The sequence below is a fragment of the Cryptomeria japonica genome, chromosome 3 (assembly GCF_030272615.1).
Source record: "Cryptomeria japonica chromosome 3, Sugi_1.0, whole genome shotgun sequence".
Taxonomy (NCBI): Eukaryota; Viridiplantae; Streptophyta; class Pinopsida; order Cupressales; family Cupressaceae; genus Cryptomeria; species Cryptomeria japonica.
The window spans coordinates 272,456,901-272,482,286 of record NC_081407.1 but is presented as its reverse complement, the minus strand read 5'-3'; the positions used below and the strand labels follow the sequence as shown (position 1 = coordinate 272,482,286).

Sequence of the window (25,386 nt, the reverse complement as noted above, 5' to 3'; positions counted from 1 at the left end):
TATGAACTCATGTGGAATGACTTGGTAGGCCTTAGTCTTCTCAACTGCACGTCCTGGCTGTTGCTAATGATTCTAGCCCAATTGAGCATTCCCTTTCCTTGGACAATCAGTTGTATGAAGAAGAACATCCATTTATCAAAGAAGAAAGCTTGAGAAGCACCTGTGACCTGATTGAGCAAGGTTATCAAATCCTTGAACTCTTCTTGGAAGTCGATTCTGTGCGGTGTATTGGGAATCTTGTTCAGGCGAGGTCTGCTCTTGAGTAGCCAATTCTTGTTGATGAAGTTCAGGCAGGAATCAGGATCATCCTCATAGATCGACCTAGCTCCTTCTAGACTTTTGTAGACCATGTCTCTATGTTCCGGGAGATGAAAAATATCACTTATAGCTTCCTTCGAAAGATAGGCTAAGATAGTTCCATCCTCGGCCACGATCGTCCTTGAGTGTGAATCATAGTGCCGGGCGCACTCAATCATCAACTCATGACACTTGATTGCGGGAGGGAAACCTGCAGCTTTGATGATGCCACTCTCAATTATCTTCTTTGCAACAGGTGACGGCTTGCCGATGTAGGGCGCTTCCCGAAACTTCTTCACATTGAAGTTTCCTAGGTTGGTATCTCCGATATTGCTCCACTTGGACACAATCCTGGTCTCCAATTCGTCATTCCTCTGATCCTCCTTGATGAGAGCCTGTCGAGTAATGGATCCTTCGGCCTTGGGGGTCGTCATTTGACACCTACACAACAGCTTAAAGTTAGGATTTGAGCATAATATCTTCATTATAATTTGAGACGTTTCAAGGAAATAACTAAATATTAATTTGAAAACAATGATAAATCTAAGAATTATGGATTTTCAAAATAAATTAAATCAGATTGTACAAGACTTAGATTTTCAAAATGATTACTATGGAAAATCAAACTAAATCTTGAATAAAAAACTTCAAAAAATCTGATTCTTCATACCTCTTCCTTGGATTTTAGCTATCAACCTTGAAAATGAAAGAAGGAAGATGATGACTTCGCTAGGCAAGAATGTTTTATCTGAATTTCTGGTCTTCCTTTGGATGAATTATGCTCCAATCAGCCTTCAAAAGAATTTCGCCTTCTACTAGCCTTCAAATACTTGGCAAATTCTGGAAATTATCTTCCAATCTAGCAAGAAATTCGCCTCCAACTTAGCTAGAATTCGCTCCTCTAGATTTGCTCTTCTAGTTCGCATGAGAACAATGAATGAATGATTTAAATTCATCAAAATACTCCTCCCTTATATAGGGCGCTCAACTTAATTCTCCTTGAGGCTGACTTGATAAATATAAAAAAAACTGAAATAAAAACCTCTTTTAAAGGATGGCCGACTTGGCAAATAAAGGGAGAATAATAAGTATTGAACGCTTAACTTAATTTTTATTTTTAAAATTAATTCCAAAGCTTCAAGGGTGGATTTTTCATTTTATTTCAAGGCTTAGCAATTAATTAATTAAATTATGAATGCCTTAATTCATAGCGAACTTGTTTCAACCTCCCAAATGTCTTGTAATAGGCTAATTTTAGTGAAAAATTATGGGCTAGCTTAGGAATGTCAAAGCTTGATTAAGGCTTGATGAACTTTATTCTCCTTGAGCATCAAAAATATCCAAAATGATGTAGGTTTAAATCCTTTCAAGGCTTGTTTGGACCCCTTTTCTAGGCTTGTTCGCTTCATGAATCAAAATCTTTTCAACCTAAATTTGCAATCTCCCATGTCCTTGTCTTCACAATTTTGCAACTTACCCTTGATTCAATCTAACAAGGATGAAAAAATAGGTGTTTTTGAGGATTTCGCCCTGGACCCTTTGGAAGGGTCAGGAGCGATTTCCCTGACTAGGCCATGAATACCATATTTTCTTCACTTATAAATCCTCCGGAAGGCGAACTTACGCTTGTTTTGGCCTAACAAAGTCTTGGTTTTCAATTTTTTAGCTCTCCACATGAGTAAACTGGGTAAAAATAGGTATTTCGCTCTAGACCCTTTGGAAGGGTCAGGAGCGATTTTCATCATTTGGCTCAATACCTTCAAACTTGATAATTGTTGACCATTCAAGGACATGCCCAGAGGCACCTCTAATCTTGACCCATACTAGACTTAGCATAAATTTGAGGGAAAAGATAGGTTTTGAGAAAATTCGCTCTGGACCCTTTGGAAGGGTCAGGAGCGATTTTCTCTTTTTAGGTCAAAATTCATCTTTACTTGATCATCAACTTCTTCCAAAGCAATCTCCAAGGTCTATTTATCTCAACCAATAAGTTAGCTCAACAGGATTTTGAAAGAAACACTGCTTTCACCCTAGGAATAAGATTTCATGTCCAAGAAAGGTCAAAAGGTAGGTTTATAAGGAATGTCGCCCTGGACCCTTTGGAAGGGTCAGGAGCGAAATTTCCTTTCCTGGCTAGAATTCTTCATTTTCACAATCTTCTTATCATCTCCAAGGATTTCCACATGTTCATACTTCATCTCATCATGCCTTGGACATCAAATTTTGGCCAAATAAGGCAAGAAATGTGTCTTAGAGAGATTTTCGCTCTGGACCCTTTGGAAGGGTCAGGAGTGAAAATCCCTTCTTGGGCTAAATCCTTCATTTCTACTTTCCAAAACTACCTCAAGAGGCAAAAGCAAGTCATTTTCCTTCCATCCATGCCATAACAAATCAAAACTTGATTTCCTTTACTGCAAAATTAAGAGCTTTTAGGAATTTCGCTCTGGACCCTTTGGAAGGGTCAGGAGCAAAATTTGCATTTTTGTCCAAAATCCTTCATTTTCAATGCTTTCAAACCTTTCAAAGGCAATAAGAATGTCCCAGCTTCCTTCCAAGGTACCCTACAAGTCAAAGATTAGCCAAACTTAAGATGAAATGTGCTTTGGGAAGATTTTCGCTCTGGACCCTTTGGAAGGGTCAGGAGCGAAAATCTCATTCCTGGCTAAATTACTCATTTTTCAGGCTTCAAACCATTTCACAAGGCAAAATTAGATCATCATCCACATTAGGAGCAAGGTTCTTAATCCATTCAAGTCAAGAAACAAGGTTTATGATGAATTTCGCTTTGGACCCTTTGGAAGGGTCAGGAGCGAAATTCCCCTTTAGGTCGAAATCTTGTCCTTGGTTCATTTCATTTCCTTCCTGCAAAACTCTTTCAATCATCATCAGGTGCATTTGCTCATCGGTTTCTGAAATAACCACTCCGATCTCCCTTTGATCATTGACTTTGCTCAATTGACTCAGACCTGGAAGCAAACAAGACTCTAACAAGAAAATCATCAAACTGGACCTACCCTGACCTTAGACCTATCCACCCTGCTCTTCAATCTCACCATCCTGATTCTCCTGAAAGGAATATTTCATTTAAGGTTCCAGGTAGACGACTAACGACTCCCAAAACTAGGCTAGACTCCACTTGAAAGAAACCCTAAAACGAGCCCTCAGAGATTAACCCTAAACTAGCCAGCCCAGACAACCACTCACTCACTCCGAACCCAAGCAAGCAGAGAGAAAAACTAATCAAGGGAAAGCAAAACCCTAAGAAAAAGAGGGGGTCCCCATTCTGATGGGGCGATGTGTGAAATGGTCACAACAAAACCCTACCATTGTTTTGAAAACTATAAAAGTTATCAAGATAATCTAAAAGTCATCTACAATTTAGTGTAAATTTCATCTCGTAATAGTGTAGAAGACAAAAAAAGGAGAAAATGTTAGAAGCTTATGGGCTCCACTCAGTTTGAAGCTGGTCTTGCCTTCTATGGTAGATTTATTGGAGAAAAAACCATTTTCCTGCATGTAATAGTCAACTCCCCCAGAGCTTCATGATGGTCCTTTTGAGTGGGAAACACATTCCATGCATGTGAATAGACCCTGACCTTTACATCATCTTAAAAGAAGGTGCTATAGAATAGTGATGGATTCATTTTGTATCCAACAATATGGGGGGAAGACTGCATTTCTCGATCCCATTTATTAACAATTATCTCCCACAATGGCATCCTAGTTTTAATCACCTTCTTTTCTCTCCATGGCTTCATGCAGTTAGCCCATAGGGGATATCTCCCTATTAATTAGTCTCAAAACTCTTAAAAGAGGCTTTGGAAATTGAACAACCTACTCAGCCTCATTTCAGAACTTGCAGATGAAATGTATTTTGCACTAGCTTTTCTATCCATTTGGATGTCAAAACTGCATCTCATTCACTCATTTAAAATGAACATTCATTTCAAATTCATTTTCTATTGGCAAAAATTTAATAATACAAGGAAATGGGTGGTGAACCTTGTCACCTTTGGCCCTTAATGAAGATGCTCATCTAACTCGAGCAAAAATAGATGAAGAAACAACATGTGAAGGCATAGTGAGCTCCCTTTGCAGTACACATGTACTGAAAACATTGGCATCCTCTTCAACCACTTCAAGTAGAGAATCTACGCGCACTCCACATAGATTTTTTGTGCGTAGAAACATACCTGGAGCACAACCATCATTAGATGGTAAAAGAGTGGAACAAGGTGGTGCATTGACAAGCAGATAAGGCATGTGCCAAATTTTTGTACTTCAACAACCTTCCTTTAAATGTGGTGAGCAGTCCTTATTGGGAGAATTTGGTAATTGCATTGATAGTTGCAGGTTAAGGCTACAAGACACCTTGTAAAGACTCAAGTGGGAGGTTGGTAAATTCATGCTAATTTATAATAATTTTTGTTGAATTTTAGCCTAAATTAATGTTGATTATTTATAGTAATTTATGTTGAATTTAGGTTAATTTTGTTGTGTTTAATATTAAATTTCATACTTTCACTTTGTATGTGTAGGTTGCTCATAGATGAAATGATAATTTGTTATTTATTAATTACAAAGTAGACAAAGGCTCCTTAAATAGAGAATACAAGATGATCTTTCCATAACAGAAATGATTGAGAATAGAAACACGGAAGGAAACATCCTAGAAGGAAACGAAACGACTAAGACTAAGATGACCATTATAGAAACATTACATTATTATTTTAATACCCTCCCTTAATGGTCATCCTTCTAACTACCCTAAAAAAGACTTGTCATAATCTCTAGGTCATTTGGCCATGAATGTATAGAAGGCTGCCCCCTTCTCCTTAAACCGCTTTGTGACATGAGCCTTTTGAGGCCCTCCTTGGTTCCGCATAATTTTGGATATAACTAAGCTCGCCACAATCTATCGACCACAATCCTTCCAACCTAATGTTGGGTAACAAAGCCATCCCTCCCTTACACCGAGATCGGCTTCTCAAAAAATTTCACAGTTTTGAAATAACATGATTTTGTCCAAGAAACCGTAAATTTTTTTTGTAGAAGAACATTGGTCGCCCCATAAACCCTAGGTGCGACCCAAAACAAGTTGCAAGAAACCACAATTTTTGCGGAAATAATCGTCAAACCCTTGATGCAATTCTAAAACCACACACCTTAGTTTTTGTGAAGAAAAGGTAAAAACCTTCGTTATTATGGAAAAATGGTAAAAAATTTAAAAACAACAATACTCTTCATGATTTTTTGTGGAAAAAATCATAAAACCCTTCATCGCGCTATAAAACAAAAAAGCACTTTGTGCAGGAAATAGCGCATCACAACACCCACGATGTATCACACCCTAGATCAAGAACGAAAACCACAAAACATCTTCATGCAGTATAAAAATACCAATCGAGAAGAACTCAGACGCAACAACTTAGACCCATAATTTTTAGAAAAATTGTCAAAATAGGTTACCGTCGTAGCAGTTTACATAAAAATTGAAAATACCTTCGTGCAATAGAAGAAAAAAAGACTTCACATGGTTTTACTAGTCCCGTGTGTGATAATCATGCGTCTGCAAAAATTATGGCAAGAAAGCCCTTCACACGACACAAAACTAGACTTCATGTGGAATATAAGTCGTGGCAAGAAAGAAAACGTCTAGAGGAAAAGGAATTCGTCACCAAAGTAGTTGCAGTAGCCTGTTGCGATTCCTAGCCACAAGAACTTCACCACGAAGTCATGTGTCGAAAACCAAAGATCCAACAGACCCATCACAGGTATAAAGACGCAAAAAATAAAGGTTCCCGTCGTGGGTAGAGGAGATGATGTGGAAATAAGAAATGCTGCAACATTGAAAAGAAACACCTGTCACAGATATAAGATATGACGTAGAAATAAGAAATGTTGCAACACTAAAAAGAATATCTCATCTTCAAAGGAAAAAACTCTTGGTTGCGGACATAAATGACCTTTGGTTTGCACAGAAAGTCCCCCAAAATTCCTATAAAAAAAATCTTATGTGCTCAGATTGAAAAATGACTCGACACAGGAGACAACAAGATCACGTGATTTTTGATTTCTAATCCCTTGACAATTTCTACAAATTTAGATATAAGACCTTCGGATTTTCAGAACCAAACCCATGATTTTTCATTGAAAAATCGATCCAAAAAATTTCTGTAAATTTCCTCGAAATTTCTGGGTAATAGAGCCACAATTTTTTTAAAAATCCATCAACAAACTTAACCCTCACTAATACCATGACATCATAATTTGTTATTTATTAATTACAAAGGAGACAAAGACTCCTTAAACATAGAATACACGACAATTTTTCTACAATGGAAACGATCGAGAATAGAAACATGAAAGAAAAAATCCCTAAAGGAAACTAAATGACTAAGACTAAGATGACCATTATAGAAACATTACGTTATTATTTTAATAATAGATGCAACCAAAGAAAGCAAAGCTAATAGTGGAAGAACATAAGAAGCAATGTTATAAATATGGCTGCACTATTATTTTAGGAGAGTGGATAGACAGAAAAAACCACACTGTTATCAACTTTTTGGTAGCTTCAAATGATGAGGTGATTTTTTTGAAATCGTTTGATGCCTCTAACAAAGTAAAAAATACAAAAACATTGAGTCTAATGTTAGAGGAAGTTGTCATGAGGTGGGTATAGAGAATGTTGTACAAATCATAAGTGACAATGCAACAACATATGTGGCTGCTGAGAGATTGCTCCAAGCTAAGCATTGGTCACTCTTTTGGACCCCTTGCACAACACATTACCTTGAACTTCTTTTGGAGGACATAGGAAAATTTGATTGGGTGAGACCGGTTGCAGATGATGCAAGGAGTATATTAAATTTATTTGCAATTATCCTTGGGTTCTTAATTCGATGAGATTTCACACCCAAAGGAAAGAGTTGGTGTGATTGGGTGTCACAAGGTTTGCATCGATTTTTCTAATGTTGCAAAACATTATTGGTTTGTTGACTTGTTTGGAGTCAAGCATGGCTAGACTGATCATATTCAAAGAAGCCTCAAGGAGAGAGGGTTGCAAGCATAGTATTTCACAACCTTTTTGCACAAAGAGCTATAGAGATTTTGAAGGTTACCTTAAAACTTCAATTTTGAATTCAAATTGAATATATATATTTTTTTAATTTGTCTTTTATAATAAATTGTGACAAATCTTTTTATATTTGTAAACTGTAGGTGTCAGAGCCCTTGATTAGAGTACTTTGTTTTAGATGAGGATCAAAACCCAGTGGGGTATGTTTATGAGGCCATTGTTAGGGCCAAAGAGTCCATCCAAAATTATTACAAAGGGACAACCTCAAATTTAATCCCATTTGGGAGGTCATTGATCGAATGTGGAACAACTCCAACATATCCATATAGTAGGTTACTTCCTCAACCCTAGTTTATTCTTTTTAGAATGCTTCTCAGATCTTAATGGAGAGGTTATGGAGGGCCTCATGACGCATTTAGAGGATGACACCCTAGGTTGAGGTGAGAGACCTCATTATTCAAGAATTGCATAGTTAGAGGACATATATCACATGCATCTTACAAGTTACAAATTTATAATTTACAGCTATTGATAATTTGATAAAATATGGTTTGACCTTTCTAACTCTTAAAAAATTTATTTTGTAGATTCTTGGTAGATAGATTGGGGTGCAAATACCCCAAATCTCAAAAGATTATCCCTCCACATTTTGTTCCAACTTTGTAGTGTATCTAGCTGCAAGTGCAATTGGATTTTGTTTTCAGCCATCCACATGAAGAAGAGGAACAAATTAGCTCAAAAACACCTCAATGACCTTGTCCTTGTGCAATACAACCTTCGGTTTCGCACATGAAGGATAGAGGACAAATCAAAGGAGCTCATTGATTTGGATGGCATTGATCCTAATAGCAATTGGACAAGGCAGGATGAGCAGCCTCCACTATTTACTAAAGATGAGATTTTTGGTTTTGAGGGGTAGGCATTGGAGGATGTGGGTGCAACAAAAGATATAGGATTGGATGATGTTGATGTGGTTGAGGAGTCATTGCCATCTACTAGCAGAATAGGGGTCGAGCTAGAGCCACAAGCGTAGCCTTTTATGTCAAGTGAGGAGCCACAACAAACTCCAAGGATTAGAACCCCAACCTCTCCCCAAGTTTTCACCAAATTAGAGAAGAGGAAGATGTAATATGTAATTTATGAATTATAATGATGATTTTCAAAGGCAACATCAAAAGTTCATAATACTTATCAGCTATCTATTGTACCGGCCATTAGGATTCTGCATGATGATACAATTGTGTACTCAATTTGTACGGACTTGGCTCGGACTCAACAAGCTGATTTTTGACTCAGACTCAAACGTGGCACCCAAACTCGGCAAAGACTCAACAAATTGAAAAACCCAAGAAATTAGGAGATTTTCTAGCATTTACAACTTGTTTCATGCACCTTTTAATAAATAAACTTTAAAGACACAATAACCACATCAAATAGAAGCTACTTTGATCACATACACAAGTATATCAATGCAAATTTTAGCTGAAGGAAATAACGCATTTAGATATACAAATATTGTCAATTGTATACAAGACTCATGAAATATAAAATCTGTGGCATCAAAACAAATATCAAAGCTATAAATATAAGTCTATGGCTTAGAGGAGCCTACATTACGTATCCCAACATCACAACAAGTTATGCATTGGAGTCCAAGATAGGTCTCGGATGATGATGTAGCCATGATATTTTCTTGTGTCTTAGTGATTGGTGTATATATTCAAGTGATAAATTATTAAAGTTTTCTTGGAGTCTTCAAGATTGCATGTTTTGTTGTCAAGCTCATTAACAAAGCTGAACAACTATGTAAAAAGATAAATAGTTATGTTCTAGTTTGACCTGGCTTAGAGGAGCCTACATTACGCATCCCAACATCACAACAAGTTATGCATTGGAGTCCAAGATAGGTCTCGGATGATGATGTAGCCATGATATTTTCTTGTGTCTTAGTGATTGGTGTATATATTCAAGTGATAAATTATTAAAGTTTTCTTGGAGTCTTCAAGATTGCATGTTTTGTTGTCAAGCTCATTAACAAAGCTGAACAACTATGTAAAAAGATAAATAGTTATGTTCTAGTTTGACCTTAGCCAGGATACTAATAGATGGAATTGTTCTATGAGTTGTTTGTACAAGGCATGATGATACATTTTTGGATTATGAAAATGCTATTTCTTGCTAACTATGACTTGACTTGTATTCATAGTACACTAACTGTAGCATGCCAGCTTTGCCTATGGCAATCCTTCTATACTAAACAAGTTGTCCAATGTATGAAGCAAGATAAACCTTGATTGTGGCTTTGACTAAGAAGATGCAGATATTTGCAAAAGGGATATGTACTTTGTAGATTTTATGATCATGTTTCATCATTGGCCTATTGCTTGCTTAGACTTATAGTTTGATGGGGATTCGGGGGCAACAACAAAACGAGGTTGATGGTAGCACCCCTCACAGGGGTTTGGGGGTGAGAGAGAGAGAAGTAAAGAGATAGGACTAGATCTTGGGGTAGAGAGGAGAGAGTGAGACAAAGAAGGTAGATAGAGGGGATAGAGGAAGAGTGAGATAGAGAGCGAGAGAATGCTGATTACTGAAATACAACTAAATTTGAAAATTTATAAGATCTTCTAAAACCTAGAATTTGCCTTATAACTTCTAGAGACTTGAAACCTCTCTCAAACATACTACCGTTATAATACATGAAATATAACTGAAAACAAATATTGAAATGTGACTTAATGTTATGTTTCATGTATATATTCTGATGAAGAGAATGAGACTCACTTGAAAAGAAACATGGAGATAATCCTAAATGCGCATGTCATAAAGCAAACAAGCATTGAACGGTTGTAAGTTTTTATGAAAAAGTACTTAAAATGTTAGATAAATGATTTACAATTTTGTTTCTTTAATCTTTTTTTTTTTTAACCTTTTTTTCCACAATCATAGCCGAGTCTAGTGAGTCTTGCGGACTTTGGCAAGACTCAAACAAAGCCGAGTCTCGGGTTGCCTGGCCTCAACAAGCTTAGCTCGCCTTTGGACTTACCGAGTCTAGTCGAGTCTAGTTGAGTCTTGTAACACTAATTCAAAATAATGAAGTTTAATAAAAAACACTTTTGTATTCATTTATGGACTCATTGGATACATCTTGTCATTGAATTTTGCAAAAGAAATGTGTTTTTAAAGAAATTTTAGCAATATTTTAAGTTGTCAAGTCAAAAGTTTTGTGTCTGCCGGGTTTTTGCCAAGTTTGAGTCTATCAACTATGGGTTATACCTATCTAAACCCATCGCACATAAGACATAAGTCCCAGTTTTGAAGAAGAATTATTTGGTATTCAGTTGTCAAGTCAAAAGTTGTGTCTGCCGAGTTTTTACCAAGTTCGAGTCTATCAACTATGGGTTATACATATCTGAACCCATCACACATAAGACAGATAATCAAAATCTCCCAGTTTTGAAGAATTATTATTTGGTATTCCATCTCATCAAGCTCCTTGGTTGTATGGGATCTCTTTTAGTTGATTTGCATATATTATGTATAAATACATCTTAGGTCTGGGTTTTTTCGTTTTGTAGCATGTGTATATGTAGCTGAGCACAATAGTAAAGTGAGTTTAGATGCAAGTTACAGAACAAGGGAAACATAGGAGAGCATTGTAGAAGTGTCAAGTTCTACAATATTCTTGGAGGCTTTATTGAGGTAAATTGACTTTAAAAATATTGCACAGGGTTAGTGGCATGAGGAGGCACAACTCCACTCTGATGTAGTGTTACCACATTGAGTTTGACTAGTGTAATCTTGTATTATATTCTAGTTTCTTTTGTGTTGTGGTTCTTTCCTTATATGCAACTACTACAATTCCAACATTTAAACATCACAAATCTAAGGCAAATTACTATTTTCATTATCAAAGTACTCAGAGGACAGCAATCACAGTTCTTGGATCAGTTTCATATAAGATTCATGTTGATGATTTGCTATGGAAATTCTTCTTCTAATTGCATATCAATGTGTTAATAGATGAATGAGAAAGTGCTTGCTCTGGCCTGCATTAATTTTCCATGATTTTGCTTGTATGTTATCAAGTTGGACTTGTGTTACTTGTTGTCTCAATTTTTGAATTTTAAAAAATAGACAACCCCTGCAATTTTTTACTCAAAATTCATAGTTTTCTTCTCTAAGGCACATTTTAAGAGGTTTAAAACTCATATTTGTTAATGCCAAACCATCACTGGGTGTGTTTATCATCGTTGTCCAAGTTTTGGTTTGTTTTTGCTTTCATTTTCCTGGTTTTCTATGCAATTTCAGGTTTTGAGTTCCTCTCTGCAAGTAGGAACTTTTTGATGTCATTGCAAGTAGGAACTTTTTTCTCAAATTGCAATTTAACTTTACTTGCAATTGGGTCTCAGAAACCCAATTACAATTACTTGCGAAGTCAGGTCTCTGAAACACCATTACAAGTTGTGTTGCACTATAACTTGCAAATTGGGTCCTAAGACCCGAAATGCAAGTTCAAACCTTATTACTTGCAATCGGGTTTCAAAACCCCAACTGCAACTAAAGTCACTTTGATCACTTGCAATCAGGTTTCAAAACCCCGATTGCAAGTATGTAGGTTTTTGTCTTTGCTTGCAAGTTGTGATTACTCGCAATTGAGTTTCTAAAACCCGATTGCCTTTATATTTGCCATTACATTATTACTTGCAATCGGGTTTTAGAAATCCGATTGCAAGCATGTAACTCGGTCTCGTTTATTGCAAGTTCCCTTTACTTTTAATCGGGCCTCCAAAACCCGATTGCAAGTCGATATTGCAAGAATGTTAAATACTTTTGCACTTGTAATCGGGTCCTAGAGACCCGAGTGCAAGGGGTTTCAATGCATGTAAAGACAATAAACAAAAAGCCAGTGTTGTCATATGTTGATGACAGTAGTGATGTAAATTGAAAAGAGTACAATGTCATATGCATAGTTGAACTTCTCCTGAAGAATCAGTATTACCCCAAGCAAGAAGATGGGGTTGGAGTTCATTGGCAAAGGACATAAGAACTATCAATGATGCCAGTTGATGTTCCTGGACAAATACTTTCACCAATCCAAAATACTTCAAGTGACAACATCTTGTAGGAGGATGAAGACCTCGTAGACAGAGGATGATGTAAATAGAGTCGTGTCTCATACACTTAGATTAGTTTCAATTATGCATTTGTAATTTCCTTTGACAAATTACATGTAATGTCAAAAATTGTAATTGCAACTGCAAGTAGTCACATTACTTGCATTCTTGTAACTTGTAATTACATGTAAACAAATTACAAGTTGAAAGACAATAGGATTGTAATTTGGAATAAGTCATGGTTAGTTGTGGAATAAGTCTTGGTTAATTGGACTTCTCCCACTTTTTGCTCTCAGCCCCTCTCTTATATATATTGGAGGGTGTTCTATGTAATCTTTATCTTTCTGGCAAGCAAGAAAACTTAAATTTACATCGATAAAAGCGATGTGTTTTATAATTGTAAATTTGACTTTCAAGCAAGATAAGGAGAACACTTGAGTTTTCAGACTTTGTGTTGATACTTTGTGTTCTTATGTCGCAGTGATATATTTTTCTGCATATACTTGAGATTCTAGTGAGGTTGTTGGAAAGAGCTTCAGTATGATTTCTTGCAGACTTTGTGCTGTAAATAGTGAGGGTTAAGTTAGTATAGTTAAGTGTTTATGATAGAGAAAAACTACAAGACTTTGTGCTTGTAGCTGTTCCTATACAATATCAGTCTAGAGGTGCATCATATTGACAGACTTCGAGTTGTTGTATGTTGTATATTGTTATTATACTAATCATTTTGGAAGGTAGATAGAACAGTAGAAGAGTGAAGATTTTGAGCTTTTGTTTCTGCATTCCCGTCCCGAGGAAGCGACATAAGACTTTGTGCTTTTATGGAAACTTCTCTTCCTTTTGTATAAACATCTTTATATTTGTTGAAATTTCACAAAAGTTTTTGTATTTGTTACTATAAGTCATAGTTTCTTTTCTGAAAAAAGAGAAAAGAATATTGTTTTTTTTAAAAGGGGAAAAGGATGTTATCTCACCCAAGTTAAAATAGTGTTTGCAGGTTTTAGTTAATTTGTAATAGTTAGAACAATTAGGTAAAGGGGAGCTTTCCCTTAGAATTAGGAGAGTTTTTAACTCACGCTGTGGCTGAAACCATAATTTTGCACGCCTTCCCAGGTGTACAAAATTTTCAACCAACACTACTTTGGTTTCTTTCCTTGTTTGAAGTTTGAATTCAGTTAACTGGAAGTTGATTCCTGTGATGGCTGTGCAGGAAACTGAGGTTGTTGGTTTGGCTGTGAAAGTGAGTCTGTCGTAGCTATGGATCCTATTTCACCAAACTCATCCCTGCTCTTGTTAGTGTTTGGTGGTGATATGATTTCTTATGATTTGGTTGTTGATGGTTGTGTAACCAATAACCGTAAGTATTTAGAAAACAAGTCTTATGTAAGTGAATGCATGCTGTTCTTTGGGTCCTTTCTGTACCAAACAATTATATAGACACTAGCTAATTAAAATGTCTGCTTAGTCCATGTTTATGGTGTTCATTTTTATTTTTGTTAATATTCAAATTGCTGTTATCTGGTAGTGTAAAGTAATAAACACTAAATTCAAGATTAGAGATTTGTTCAGTTTCATTGTGGAACTTCTGGATTCTGGGCAACCAGGAAGTCTCTGATTTTCGCAAATGGACAAATTTTCTTATGCTTCCTACCAAATTACATCGAGGCAGAATCTGATGTTTATCTTGAAAAGTTAGTGCTTTAACGTGAACTTATAAATAGACATTTGTTGAAAACTTTTACAAAAGAAAATGATCAACTATGTATTTTGATCTTGGTTCATAGAAGTATTTGAATTTCAGGTTTATACATTGAAAAGATACTGTTAACAGATCTTTGAGCTAGGGCTAAAGAAACTGGATGTTAAGTTAGTGCTCTCTGCTAGGTTTGTGAATGTCGAAGAAGTGATTATATGACAAATTTTCTTATTCTTCTCATGGTAGCTTTTTTTTCTTCTCCTTAATAACCTCTAGCCTCTAGTCAAGTTTTTGGGATAAAGACTTAAAGAATCAATACTGTCCATAAGGAGGAAATTACTGCATTCGAAAAGAAGATAATCTGGGATCTTAAGGAAAGATAAGGCTATAAGTGTGTGATATTAGGGAAGGACTTCAGTACTGTCATATAGTTTTACTTCTACAACATTACAGGCTTTTCAACCACAGAGAACCAAAACTTGCACATGCGGGGTCTGAGCTTTCTTGATGGCATATATAGCTGAACTAATGTGAGTGTACAATTCATTTTATTGGAAGTGATTTAAGTCCCCTGGGTCTCTGGGCTGTGAATCTTGGTCGATGAAACGTGGCGGGTATGGACTTCCTGAGCTTGAGTGCCCAATAATCATGAGTTTTCAACTTCACCCCCAAGTCCATCCTGGTCAAAATTCAAATAGCTTGATGAAGCAAGAGATCAATTAGCTCAAAGTTCGTATGTAGCTTTCATACTGTCCTGAAACTAGAACTAATTGTTCACTGATGGAAATGCCAATGCATTGCAAGTTTTGATAGTCACGGTGTTTTAGGTATATTGAAAGAGCAGCTGACTGCACAGAGAGAGCAGTTGAGCTGTCAACATTAAATGATATTGCTTAAATGATATTGCTTAAAGCTTCTATAAGGAGTTTATTTTTTGTGCTACAAAAGAGAAAAAGCTTGGTGACCTATTTTTATATTATTTGTTGTATTCAGTGTTTATCAGTAAGTTGATAAGAATCTGTTCCTTCATTTTTAATACATTTTCTGATATTATATTGCATGTGCTTTTTTTGGGTATGAATAAAAAATGTTGTATCTTATAAAATCTATTTGACTAATAGTTTACTGAAACTTCAGGTATCTTTTTGGTCGGTTAATTTCTGGTAATAGTCTAGTAAAAATCCTCTAATTTTTGGAAGGCAAAAATGTGAATAATGAATATAATGCTGTAGATGTTATCTGTTTCTTTATTTAGTCTATTAGTGGTGCTGTTGCTTTGTTTGCGATACTATGTATACCTCATCTATGGATTGTCGCAGAGTCTTTTTCTTCTCAGTGACTATGCCACTCTATGTTTGACACTAATTCCTTCTCAAGGTATTATTTACATCATGGAGTCTTAATTTGATTATTGACATTTGAATATGTGAATACCTTAATGCAGTTTTGGATTCAGATTTTTATTGCCTTTTGGGTTGACAATAACTCTTATGCAGATGAAAGCACTTAGAGATCTTGGCCTGGATGTGGTGAAGGGAAGTGTTCTCACTGATGCATCAGTTATTCGTACCAAATTCTTTATAACGCGTTTGTAAGTTTGACTTAGCTTTTGACTTTTGCATTGCAAAAAGACATCAATTGTTTTTGTAGATTGCATGGAACAATAGACATCGTTAATTTTTTTAAAAATTCAGGAGTGAAAGAATGAAAAAGTTAGGTCAATATTCATCTTAAAGAACATTGGTGTACTGATTATAGTCAACCTTGTCCAACTTGGTTATATACCACAAAGTTTTGTATGATCGGAGATTATCCGAGGTAGTTGAGATCGTATGATACTTGTACAAAGATTTGCAATGCATAGGAACATCTCTATCCATTATGAGTCAATTTATAAACAGTGCACCCTAGGGATGAATTGCCAGGGGTTTTTCAATATTTTGGTGACAGAACATTTTTGAGATATGTTGTCCCTTCACTGTCCCACAAAATATTCTTTTGGGATGTCTCCTAAAATGGGGAATGTTTGCCAGGATAACCCACATATTTGCGGACCCACTGTACCTGATGTCCCTGTGATGTTATATCTTCCCATGCAGCCATCAAGTTTGAACATGCAAAAAAATCTAGAAGCTTATCTTTTCTTCTATGTTTTTAATATTTTTGTTTTGATTCCTGCTTTGAGAGATTCTGTATAATTATATTGATTTAATATGACATGCTTTACCTTTTGATGTTAGGCTTCATTTTGTATGACTTTATAATCATTTCCTGCTAGAGATTAATATTCCATCAATTCATTCAAGCTGAGTAGCTATAATAGCTGATAAAGTTTTCAGTAGATTTCTCTGCTATTATTTGTATGAAATGAGTTTCCATGCTTTGTATCGTTTTGAATCTAATACTCTGTATCGAGTTATAATGTAATGCAATATGCATGCTGCTACCCTGCACAGGCCTGATGAATGTGAAGGAACAACCCCATGTGTGCACTGCATGGAATTGCTGTCCAGTGTTGCAAACCTTATTCTATTTAACTTTTTAAGATCTGACTTGTGTCAGAATTTAGCAGCCACATTTATATCTTATGAAATAAAATTGTTACCATATAGAAGTCTGGAGTTCCATATTTTTTCATTTTACATTATGTTCAACACGTTCTTGTATCATAGCCTTGTATACTATTGCCATAGTGATCTAGTGTAAGATATTAAAGCTATTTTTAATGCATTTTACTGTATCTAGTGTTTGATAATTTTAAGTTATTTTAAATTTAAATGTAAATATTTTTTAATATTATATTTTAGCTGCCCCCTTACCATCTCCAAAAGTAAGATTTTTGGAGTCCCTGAAACCCCATCCACATGTCCTTGCATCCCCCTCCCTGGAAACTCAGAAAAGATGATTATAAGACACAATTTGAATAGGGCTATTAACAACTTACTGTATAAAATATGAAGATCACACAGCGAATACTGAGAGGGGGGGGGAATCAGTATTTGAAGATTTCAACGAAATTCCATTCTTTAACACAAAAATTTAGAAGAAAAGAATGCATGAAGGCAAAGACACCAAAATTTATCACGTGGAAAACCCTTTCGGGTAAAAAACCACAGTTCACTTAATTCTTTCAAAAACAAAATGGGCACCAACCCAGTTTACAAAGGTGATCGCCAACTCACTGAATATCAAACTTTACAGAGCACCGACTCTAATTAACAAAGGCACCAACCTCAAGATCCAAAACTCAATTAAAAATTCGGAATGCTTACAGGACTTCAAAATTACACAACCCCTTGTTGTTCTTCATCTTCAGTCTGCAATAATTTTTGAACTCTATATTTTAAAAGTCATTGCACATATCTCACACAGCTCAAACACAACTCCTTAATATTCCAATTTTTTCTTCGAGATCTTTAGCTTGCTCAGAAAAAAGAAAAATAATAACATTCACTCCACTGTAGTATTGACAGGCCCAATAGCTCAAATAGAAGTCGACACTTCTATACTCTTACTGTGCTCCTAACTGCATAATGAAACTTCCAGATTTTTCAACACCACTGGGATCACACACCCAGGTTCATAATTTCTTATCAACATAACAACGGCATGCTCCAGCACTTAAAAATTAAAAACGGTTCTTAATTTTTTACTCCCACAAAATATATCATGCGTACCTCTTCACTCTTCTGTCACTCACGATATATTTTTCAAAAAATATATACTCCCATTCGACTTTAAGGCTCATCCAAAAATGCTGACAAACTTCCTTCAAAAAAATGAGTTCCCGGAAAGAATTAAGACACACGATCTGAGACAAAAATTATTAGCCAAAAGAATATCCAAAACTTCAATACATCATATTTATTAGGACCAGTGCATGAATACATTAAAAAAAAATGTAGGAGGCAAATGGATTCTTTATATTTATTAGGACCAGTGCATGAATACGTCATTCCAAAATAGTGGCCCACGACTTCAGCTATTCTCTTCAAATACGATACCAAAAGAAAACACAGCCCCTTCACTTTTTACGGTGGCAAAAGAATGATTGATAAAATAGTCTTGAATTAAACAACCACGATCTGATATATTCTCTGCATCCCAGAAAGCAGTCAAAGGCCACAGCACACCCACAAAAGATTATTTAATTTATTTGAGATCTCCAGAACAAAATATCAACTCAAGAAAGAATTCGTGTCCCACAAACCGATATGGCAGCTGACAAGGACCAAGCAGGCACACAGCTAGCTGAAACAGACACCAGGCTAGCTCTTAAGCTGCTCAAGCTGCTCAACCATACACACAAGTAGGCAGCTCAACTGAAGTTTATGACCAAAGTCTTAACAAAACCAACAAGCCTTTGACATCAATGACAACTAATCCAACAAACTCCCCCTTTGTCGTTGATGGCAACTCCATCTCCTTTTACAACCTTCTGACACCAAGAAAACATAACTTCTCCCCTTAGATCTGTTGTGACGTTTTCACACATCGCCCCATTGCAAATGGGGACCCCCACTTTGTTCCGCTTTCTAGGGTAGTAGTTAGAGTCTTTTGCTATTAACCTTTGCATTGGAGAGGTATAGTTGGTCAAGAGGCTAGGAGTCAGTAGGATAGCCCTACCTGTGAAGGGTGAAATGAAGTGATGTGAGAGGAGAAGTCAAGTCAAGAGGGTCACATAGGGCGAAATTTGTTTAAGTATGGGAAGACTTCCGTTGCTCATGCTTTGGAGTGAACTTCCTTTGCCTTGGCATTGGAGCGAATTTCTACCTTGGCCATCAAAGTGGAGTGATTGCACTTTTTCTAGAGGAAGGTAGCATGAGGAAGATGAGATTAAGATTGATAAACTTCCTTTGGTCCTTTGGAGGAGCGAACTTCCTAAGTTGACTGACCTTCCAGTATCAAAAGATATTATTCAATATTCATTCATCCAGTCCACAAGTGCAAGTTAAGGTGGCATCCTAGTCACCATTCCATCAATCAGAAAGTCCCACATCAACTTGTCCAGATGCAATGAACCTGACTCATCCATGAGGGCACAAACTCCAATGTACCTACCCCCACTATTTTTTTGGTCAAAATATTCTATAGATGACATGTGTCAAAATGTTGTAATTATTTCATTGGCCAAAATAAAGTTTGTTGTAACAACCCTAATTAGGGTTTCATTGTAAAATCTTTGCCATTGATGGGGTTTTATCTTGGCCACTCATTGTAATGAGTTCTCTATATAAAGCTCAAGCTCTTCATTTGTAAAGGTTAAAAGAGGGGATAGTAAATAGTGAATAGGGAATAAATAGTTAAGAGTCAATAGAGAATAGTTAGTAGCTTGATAGCAAATAGCAGCTAGAGTAGACTAGGAGGAGAAGGCATAAATTGTTGCCCATAAACTTCCTTTTCATTGAAGTGATGGTGGAATGCATTGTTTCTTTACAAGTGCATGGTTTCTTGTTGGATCTTCATGTTAGATCATGTTAATTAGATTGAATGGAGGAATTTGTTGAATGCATTCGTGTGGAATCCATTTAGTCCATACCACTAGCCTCTTGCTGATTGTAAGTGTGCCTTGCGTGGTCAACTGGAATTATATAAGCTTAACTTCAATTGTTATACATCCATTGTTTATGTGTTAACTTGAATGGTAATCAATGTTTGATGATAATGATTTGAACATCTTTGAATTGCACCTTAGAAGATTGCACTGAGCTTGTCTCAAATCATTCGACTTGATGGTTAGACCTTGCCTAGTAGGATTCCATCGAATCATTCACTCTTTTCTTGCATTCTAAGTCTTAGGATAGAATTCCTCAACCCTTTCTCTTTTGCCCTTTTTTCAATTCAAGCTAGTTTAGGATAAAAAGCATCACAAAATCGCAACATCAAATGATCAAGTTCGAACAATTCAAGCATTCATGTACAACGTAAGGCCCCTTGGAGGAACAACAATCACAACGGCCAATTGTGCTTATCTACATGCCGTGGCCCGACATTGAAGAACCTCGGAGTTGTCTCAAGTGATCCTTATGCAAATATTCAGCATTTGAGAGACTTTGTTGAAGAGAGGATAAGATGCCTTGGTATTTTATTCTGTGTTCGCATGTGCCTAAAAAACACATCAACAAGATCCTGCTACCTTTTGACATCAATGACTTATATCAATACTACAATCTACCAAATACTGAAACAAATTCATAATCAAACCTGCAAACACTAAACAAGGGCATAAAATAATATCATAGATACTCCCCTTGAGCAAAATAACCCTTCAATGATGGAGTGAAAACACTCCTAACTTCTGTCTTAGTTGTTCAAAAGTATCTCTGGGCAAGGGCTTAGTAAAAACATATACAAGCTGATCCTTAGTAGAAACATATTCAAGCTTTACCTGCAGATCACTGACTTGTTCACGCAAGAAATGATACTTGATCACAATGTGCTTAGTTCTAGAGTGCAAGACAAGATTTTTAGATATGCTGATAGCACTCGTGTTATCGCACAAAATAGAAATGGGATGACTGAAATCTACCTTTAAGTCTTTCAAAGTTTGCTTCATCCAAAGAACTTGTGTGCAGCAGGATATTGCTTCTATATATTCCGCTTCAGCAATCGAAAGAGAAACAAAAGGTTTCTTTTTACTGTGCCATGAAACCAAACACTTCCCAAGGAAGAAAGCACCTCCACTTGTGCTCTTCCTGTCATCAACATAGCCACCTCAATCTGCATTTGTATAGGTTGTAAGTGAGAAATCATTTCCACTAGGATACCAAAGGCCATACTCCACAGTACCTTTGAGGTAGTTGAAAATCCTTTTGACTGCATGAACATGTGTCTCCTTGGGGGCAGCCTAAAATCTTGCAACATATCCTATAGACTGCATTATATCAGGTCTAGTAGCTGTAATATACAACAAACTACCTATCGTAGACCTGCAAAGAGTTTGATGAGTATCTAATGATTCATCATCCTTACTTAGTTTACAACTAGTCACCATAGGAGTGCTAACAGGAGTACAATCTTCCATTTTGAACCTCTTCAACATCTCTCTAGTATATTTAGTCTGGGAAATAAATATACCTTCTTTAGATTGATGAATTTGCAGCCCAAGGAAGAATGACAGCTCTCCCAACATTGACATTTCAAACTCCATCTTCATATTAGTTGCGAAAACTTAACACATCTGCACATGATAACTCCCAAAAATTAAATCGTCAACATATACAAGCACAATCAGCATATGTTTACCTTCCTCTTTGATATACATGTTGCTATTTGCAATGCCTCTTCTAAACCCTTGCTGAAGCAAATAACTATTCAATTTGTCATACCAATTACCAAGCACGGGGTGCTTGTTTGAGGCCATAAAGTGCCTTTTTCAGCTTTTACACATAATCTTGATTCTCTGACAAAATAAAACCAATAGGTTGTTCTACATATACCTCTTCATTTAAATCACCATTCAAAAAAGCAGATTTAACATCCATTTGAAAAAATTTAAAACCCTTAAAAGAGGCAAAATCTAAGAACATTCTAATTGCCTTTAATCTAGCAACTGGTGCAAAGGTTTCATCAAAATCTGTACCTTCAATCTGAGCATAACCCTTACACACTAACCTTGCCTTTGTAAATGTTATTGCAATTTCCAATTTAATGAACAAGTTATATGCAAGATTGTGTATTTAAGATTTAGGTATTATAACTATGACAATAATATTGTTGTCTTTCTTTTGCTGCAGGTATGGAGGATGAACATTTATTGATTTCAATGTCATCCCCTTTCTTTTGAATGATGCATATATAGTAAGGTAGTCACGATCAAGTGGCACCTTGATCGGACATGTCTTTTAGACATGTCCGACCAAGATGTCACTTGGTCGTGACTCTTCCAAACGACCAAGATGTCACTTGGTCGTGACTCTTCCAAATGTCAACCGATCCATTCGGTGTCTATGATAACTAATCGGTGCCATTGTAAATGATAACAGATCGATATAAATACACCCGATAATGAATCGGTATCAAAGAAAACAAGCCCGATAACTAATTCGGGTCAATTCTAATATAACCCGATTATATATCAATAATGTTTTGGACATATATTAATTGCAATTTGATAATGAAGAGGTTCGATATATAAATCATTCATATGAAATATATATCTGCATTACCGTCTTTCTTCATTTGATGTAAATAGATAGGTTTATGGTTTTATTTGATCGATGCTACTTGAATCAACACTCCCTCTTAGCTAGGGAAGATAAAGCTCCATATCTATCATCTCATCTCTTATGATGGTCAGGATTCCTTATGAGGTTTCATAATCTTACTCTACATAGGATTATACCATTCAATTATGAAGTATCACCTAAACATGTGATACAAGGGGTTAGTCAATTTGTAATGACATGATATCACCTAAGCACGTGATATCAGTATTGCCTACACACGCAATACTAAGGATAATCATATGAAAATAATTAAATTTTCAACATATCCAAGTTGTGATAAGTGCACTAGCATTCTATTTCAAATGTAATATCACAACACAATCATGGCACATCCATGACATACCAGAGATCCTATCACGATAACTGGTTTGAACATCATAAGATCGTCACCTTATGATGTTCCCATACAAGTGTACAATATTTGAGAAGTCGTCACTTCTTGAATATGAACACAAGGGGTTACACCCATGGAAGTCCTAACACGACAAAGAAGTTTACACATTAAACATCTTATTGATATGCAAGTATAGGTTACAAAACAGATTACCTTTCTATCATACCCAAACCTTTTTTGAAGTGATCAACCTTCACTCGGGAAAGGGGTTTGGTCAGAATATCTGCAGTCTGGTCTCCTGTATTCACATACTCCAATTGGATCACATTTTTGTCTACCATATCTCGCACGTAATGGTATGGAATCTCAATATGCTTGGATCTATCATGGAACACTGGATTCACTGAAAGTTTTATGCAGCTTTGATTGTCGCAATGGATAATAGTAGGCTTCATAGGATCACCAAACAATCCTACAAGTAACTTTATAAGCCACACTGCTTCTCGAGCAGCCATGGAGGCCGTAATGTATTCGGCCTCAGTGGAACTTTGCGCTACAGAAGATTGCTTTCTGCTGATCAGGATATCATGGCTGATCCCAAACTGAAACAGATTCCAGAGGTGCTTTTCCTGTCAGTCACACTTCCAGCCCAATCTGAATCTGTGAATCCGTGTAGATTAAGATCAACTTTCTCATACTTGAGACCAAGATTTAAGGTGCCTTGTAAATATCTCATAATGTGTTTTACTGCAACCAGGTGTATCTCCTTTGGCTCACACATAAACTGACTCAAAGCATTCACTGCATAGCAGATATCTGGCCTTGTATTTACCAGGTACATAAGAGACCCAATCATTTGCCTGTATAGAGTGGGGTCAGTAGAAGGTGATTCTGCTGCTGCTTCTTTAAGTTTATGAAGATTGGTTTCCATTGGAGCGGTCATGGGTCTGCAGTTTAGCATTCCAAATCTCTTCAGGATGTCCAAGGTATACTTGCCTTGGTTTAGAATAATGTTATCAGAATTCTGCCATACTTCCAACCGTAGGAAATAATGAAGGAATCCCAAGTCCTTCATATCAAATTCTTTGGATAGATCTTTCTTGCATTGATCTATAAGGTGATCTTCTTCTGTGATTAATAAGTCATCAACATATAAAATCAATATTAGCATATCACCTTTGTTCTATTTGTAGTAGAGATTAGGATCTGCATCATTTTTAGAGAAGCCTAGTTTTGATAGATATGTGTCAATTCTTTCATACCAGGCCCTGGGAGCCTGTTTAAGCCCATATAGAGCTTTCTTGAGTCTACACACATGAGACTCTGCATGATGAATCTCAAACCCTTCAGGTTGCTCTAGGTATACTTCTTCAGAGATCTCTCCATTAAGAAAAGCTGTCTTTACATCCATTTGGTGTACCTTCCATCCCTTTGCTGCTGCAATGGCTAGCACAGTTCTTACTGAGTTATATCTGGCTACGGGAGCAAATGTCTCTTCATAGTCTATTCCTTCCTTTTGAGAGAACCCTCTGGCTACAAATTTTGCCTTATGTTTTTCAATACTGCCGTCTGCTGCATGTTTGATCTTAAAGAGCCATTTAGAAACAACAGATTTCTTAGTTGGCCTAGGAACAATCTCCCATACATCATTTTTCATTATGGATTGATACTGTTCAGACATAGCATCCTTCCATACTTGATGTTTAAGGGCATCAGTTACATTGTCAAGTTCATTTTTAGATAGATCATTCATAAGAGCAACATAGCTAGTAAATTTATTAGGCTTTTTGCTTTCTCTAAAGGTTCCTGAAGGAGTAGCAAACCTCTGAGCTTCTTCTACTGTTTTGGTGGCCCATAGTGGTCTTTTCTTGAGATTTCTAGGTCAGTGTTCATTTTCATTTTCAGTTTCATTTAGATTCTCCCTTTAAAACTCAGGAGCTGGATCTTCATCTAAGTTAGAAATAGGGACATAGATTTCAGGTTCTATGGAGCTCTGAGCTCTTTTGAAGGCTAAGTCTTCCTCAAAGATTACATCCCTACTTAGTTCAATATTTCTTTGACCAGGTACATAGATTTTGCAGGCTTTGGAGGTTTCACTATATCCTACAAGCATTCCTCTTTTTCCAGAAGGATCTAGTTTTAGTCTTTTTTCTTTAGGTACATGGATATAGACAGGACACCCAAATATCCTAAGGTGGCTGATATCTGGCTTAATTTTAGTGAATACTTCCTCAGGAGTTTTATCTTCAAGATGGGAGTGTGGGCATCTGTTCTGTATATATACAGCGGTGTTGGATGCTTCTGCCCAAAGATTTGTGTTAAGGTTTTGATCTAGAATCATGGCCTTGGCAGCTTCGACTATAGTCCTATTTTTCCTTTCAGCTACCCCATTTTGTTGGGGGTTATAAAGTATAGTAAGCTCCCTCTTAATCCCATTATCTCTACAAAATTCTCTAAACGAATTTGATGTGTATTCTCCCCCATTGTCAGTTCTTAGGGTTTTAACTTTGTTTCCTGAGTAGTTTTCAGTTAGTGATTTAAATTCTTTAAACCTAGAGAGGATCTCTTCTGATTCTTTACATTTCAGAAAGTAGATCCAAGTCTTCCTAGAGTAGTCATCAACAAATATTACA

General features: G+C 36.4%; 1 protein-coding gene across 1 annotated transcript in view; it reads left to right on the top strand.

Moving 5' to 3' along the window:
* Window positions 1-25,386, top strand: part of LOC131063891 (ACT domain-containing protein ACR12) — a 207,513-nt gene that overhangs the window by 67,024 nt on the left and 115,103 nt on the right. The window contains exon 4 of the mRNA XM_057997841.2: window positions 15,688-15,782. Coding sequence (XP_057853824.2) covers window positions 15,688-15,782 — 95 coding nt within the window. The remainder of the gene's footprint in view (window positions 1-15,687; window positions 15,783-25,386) is intronic.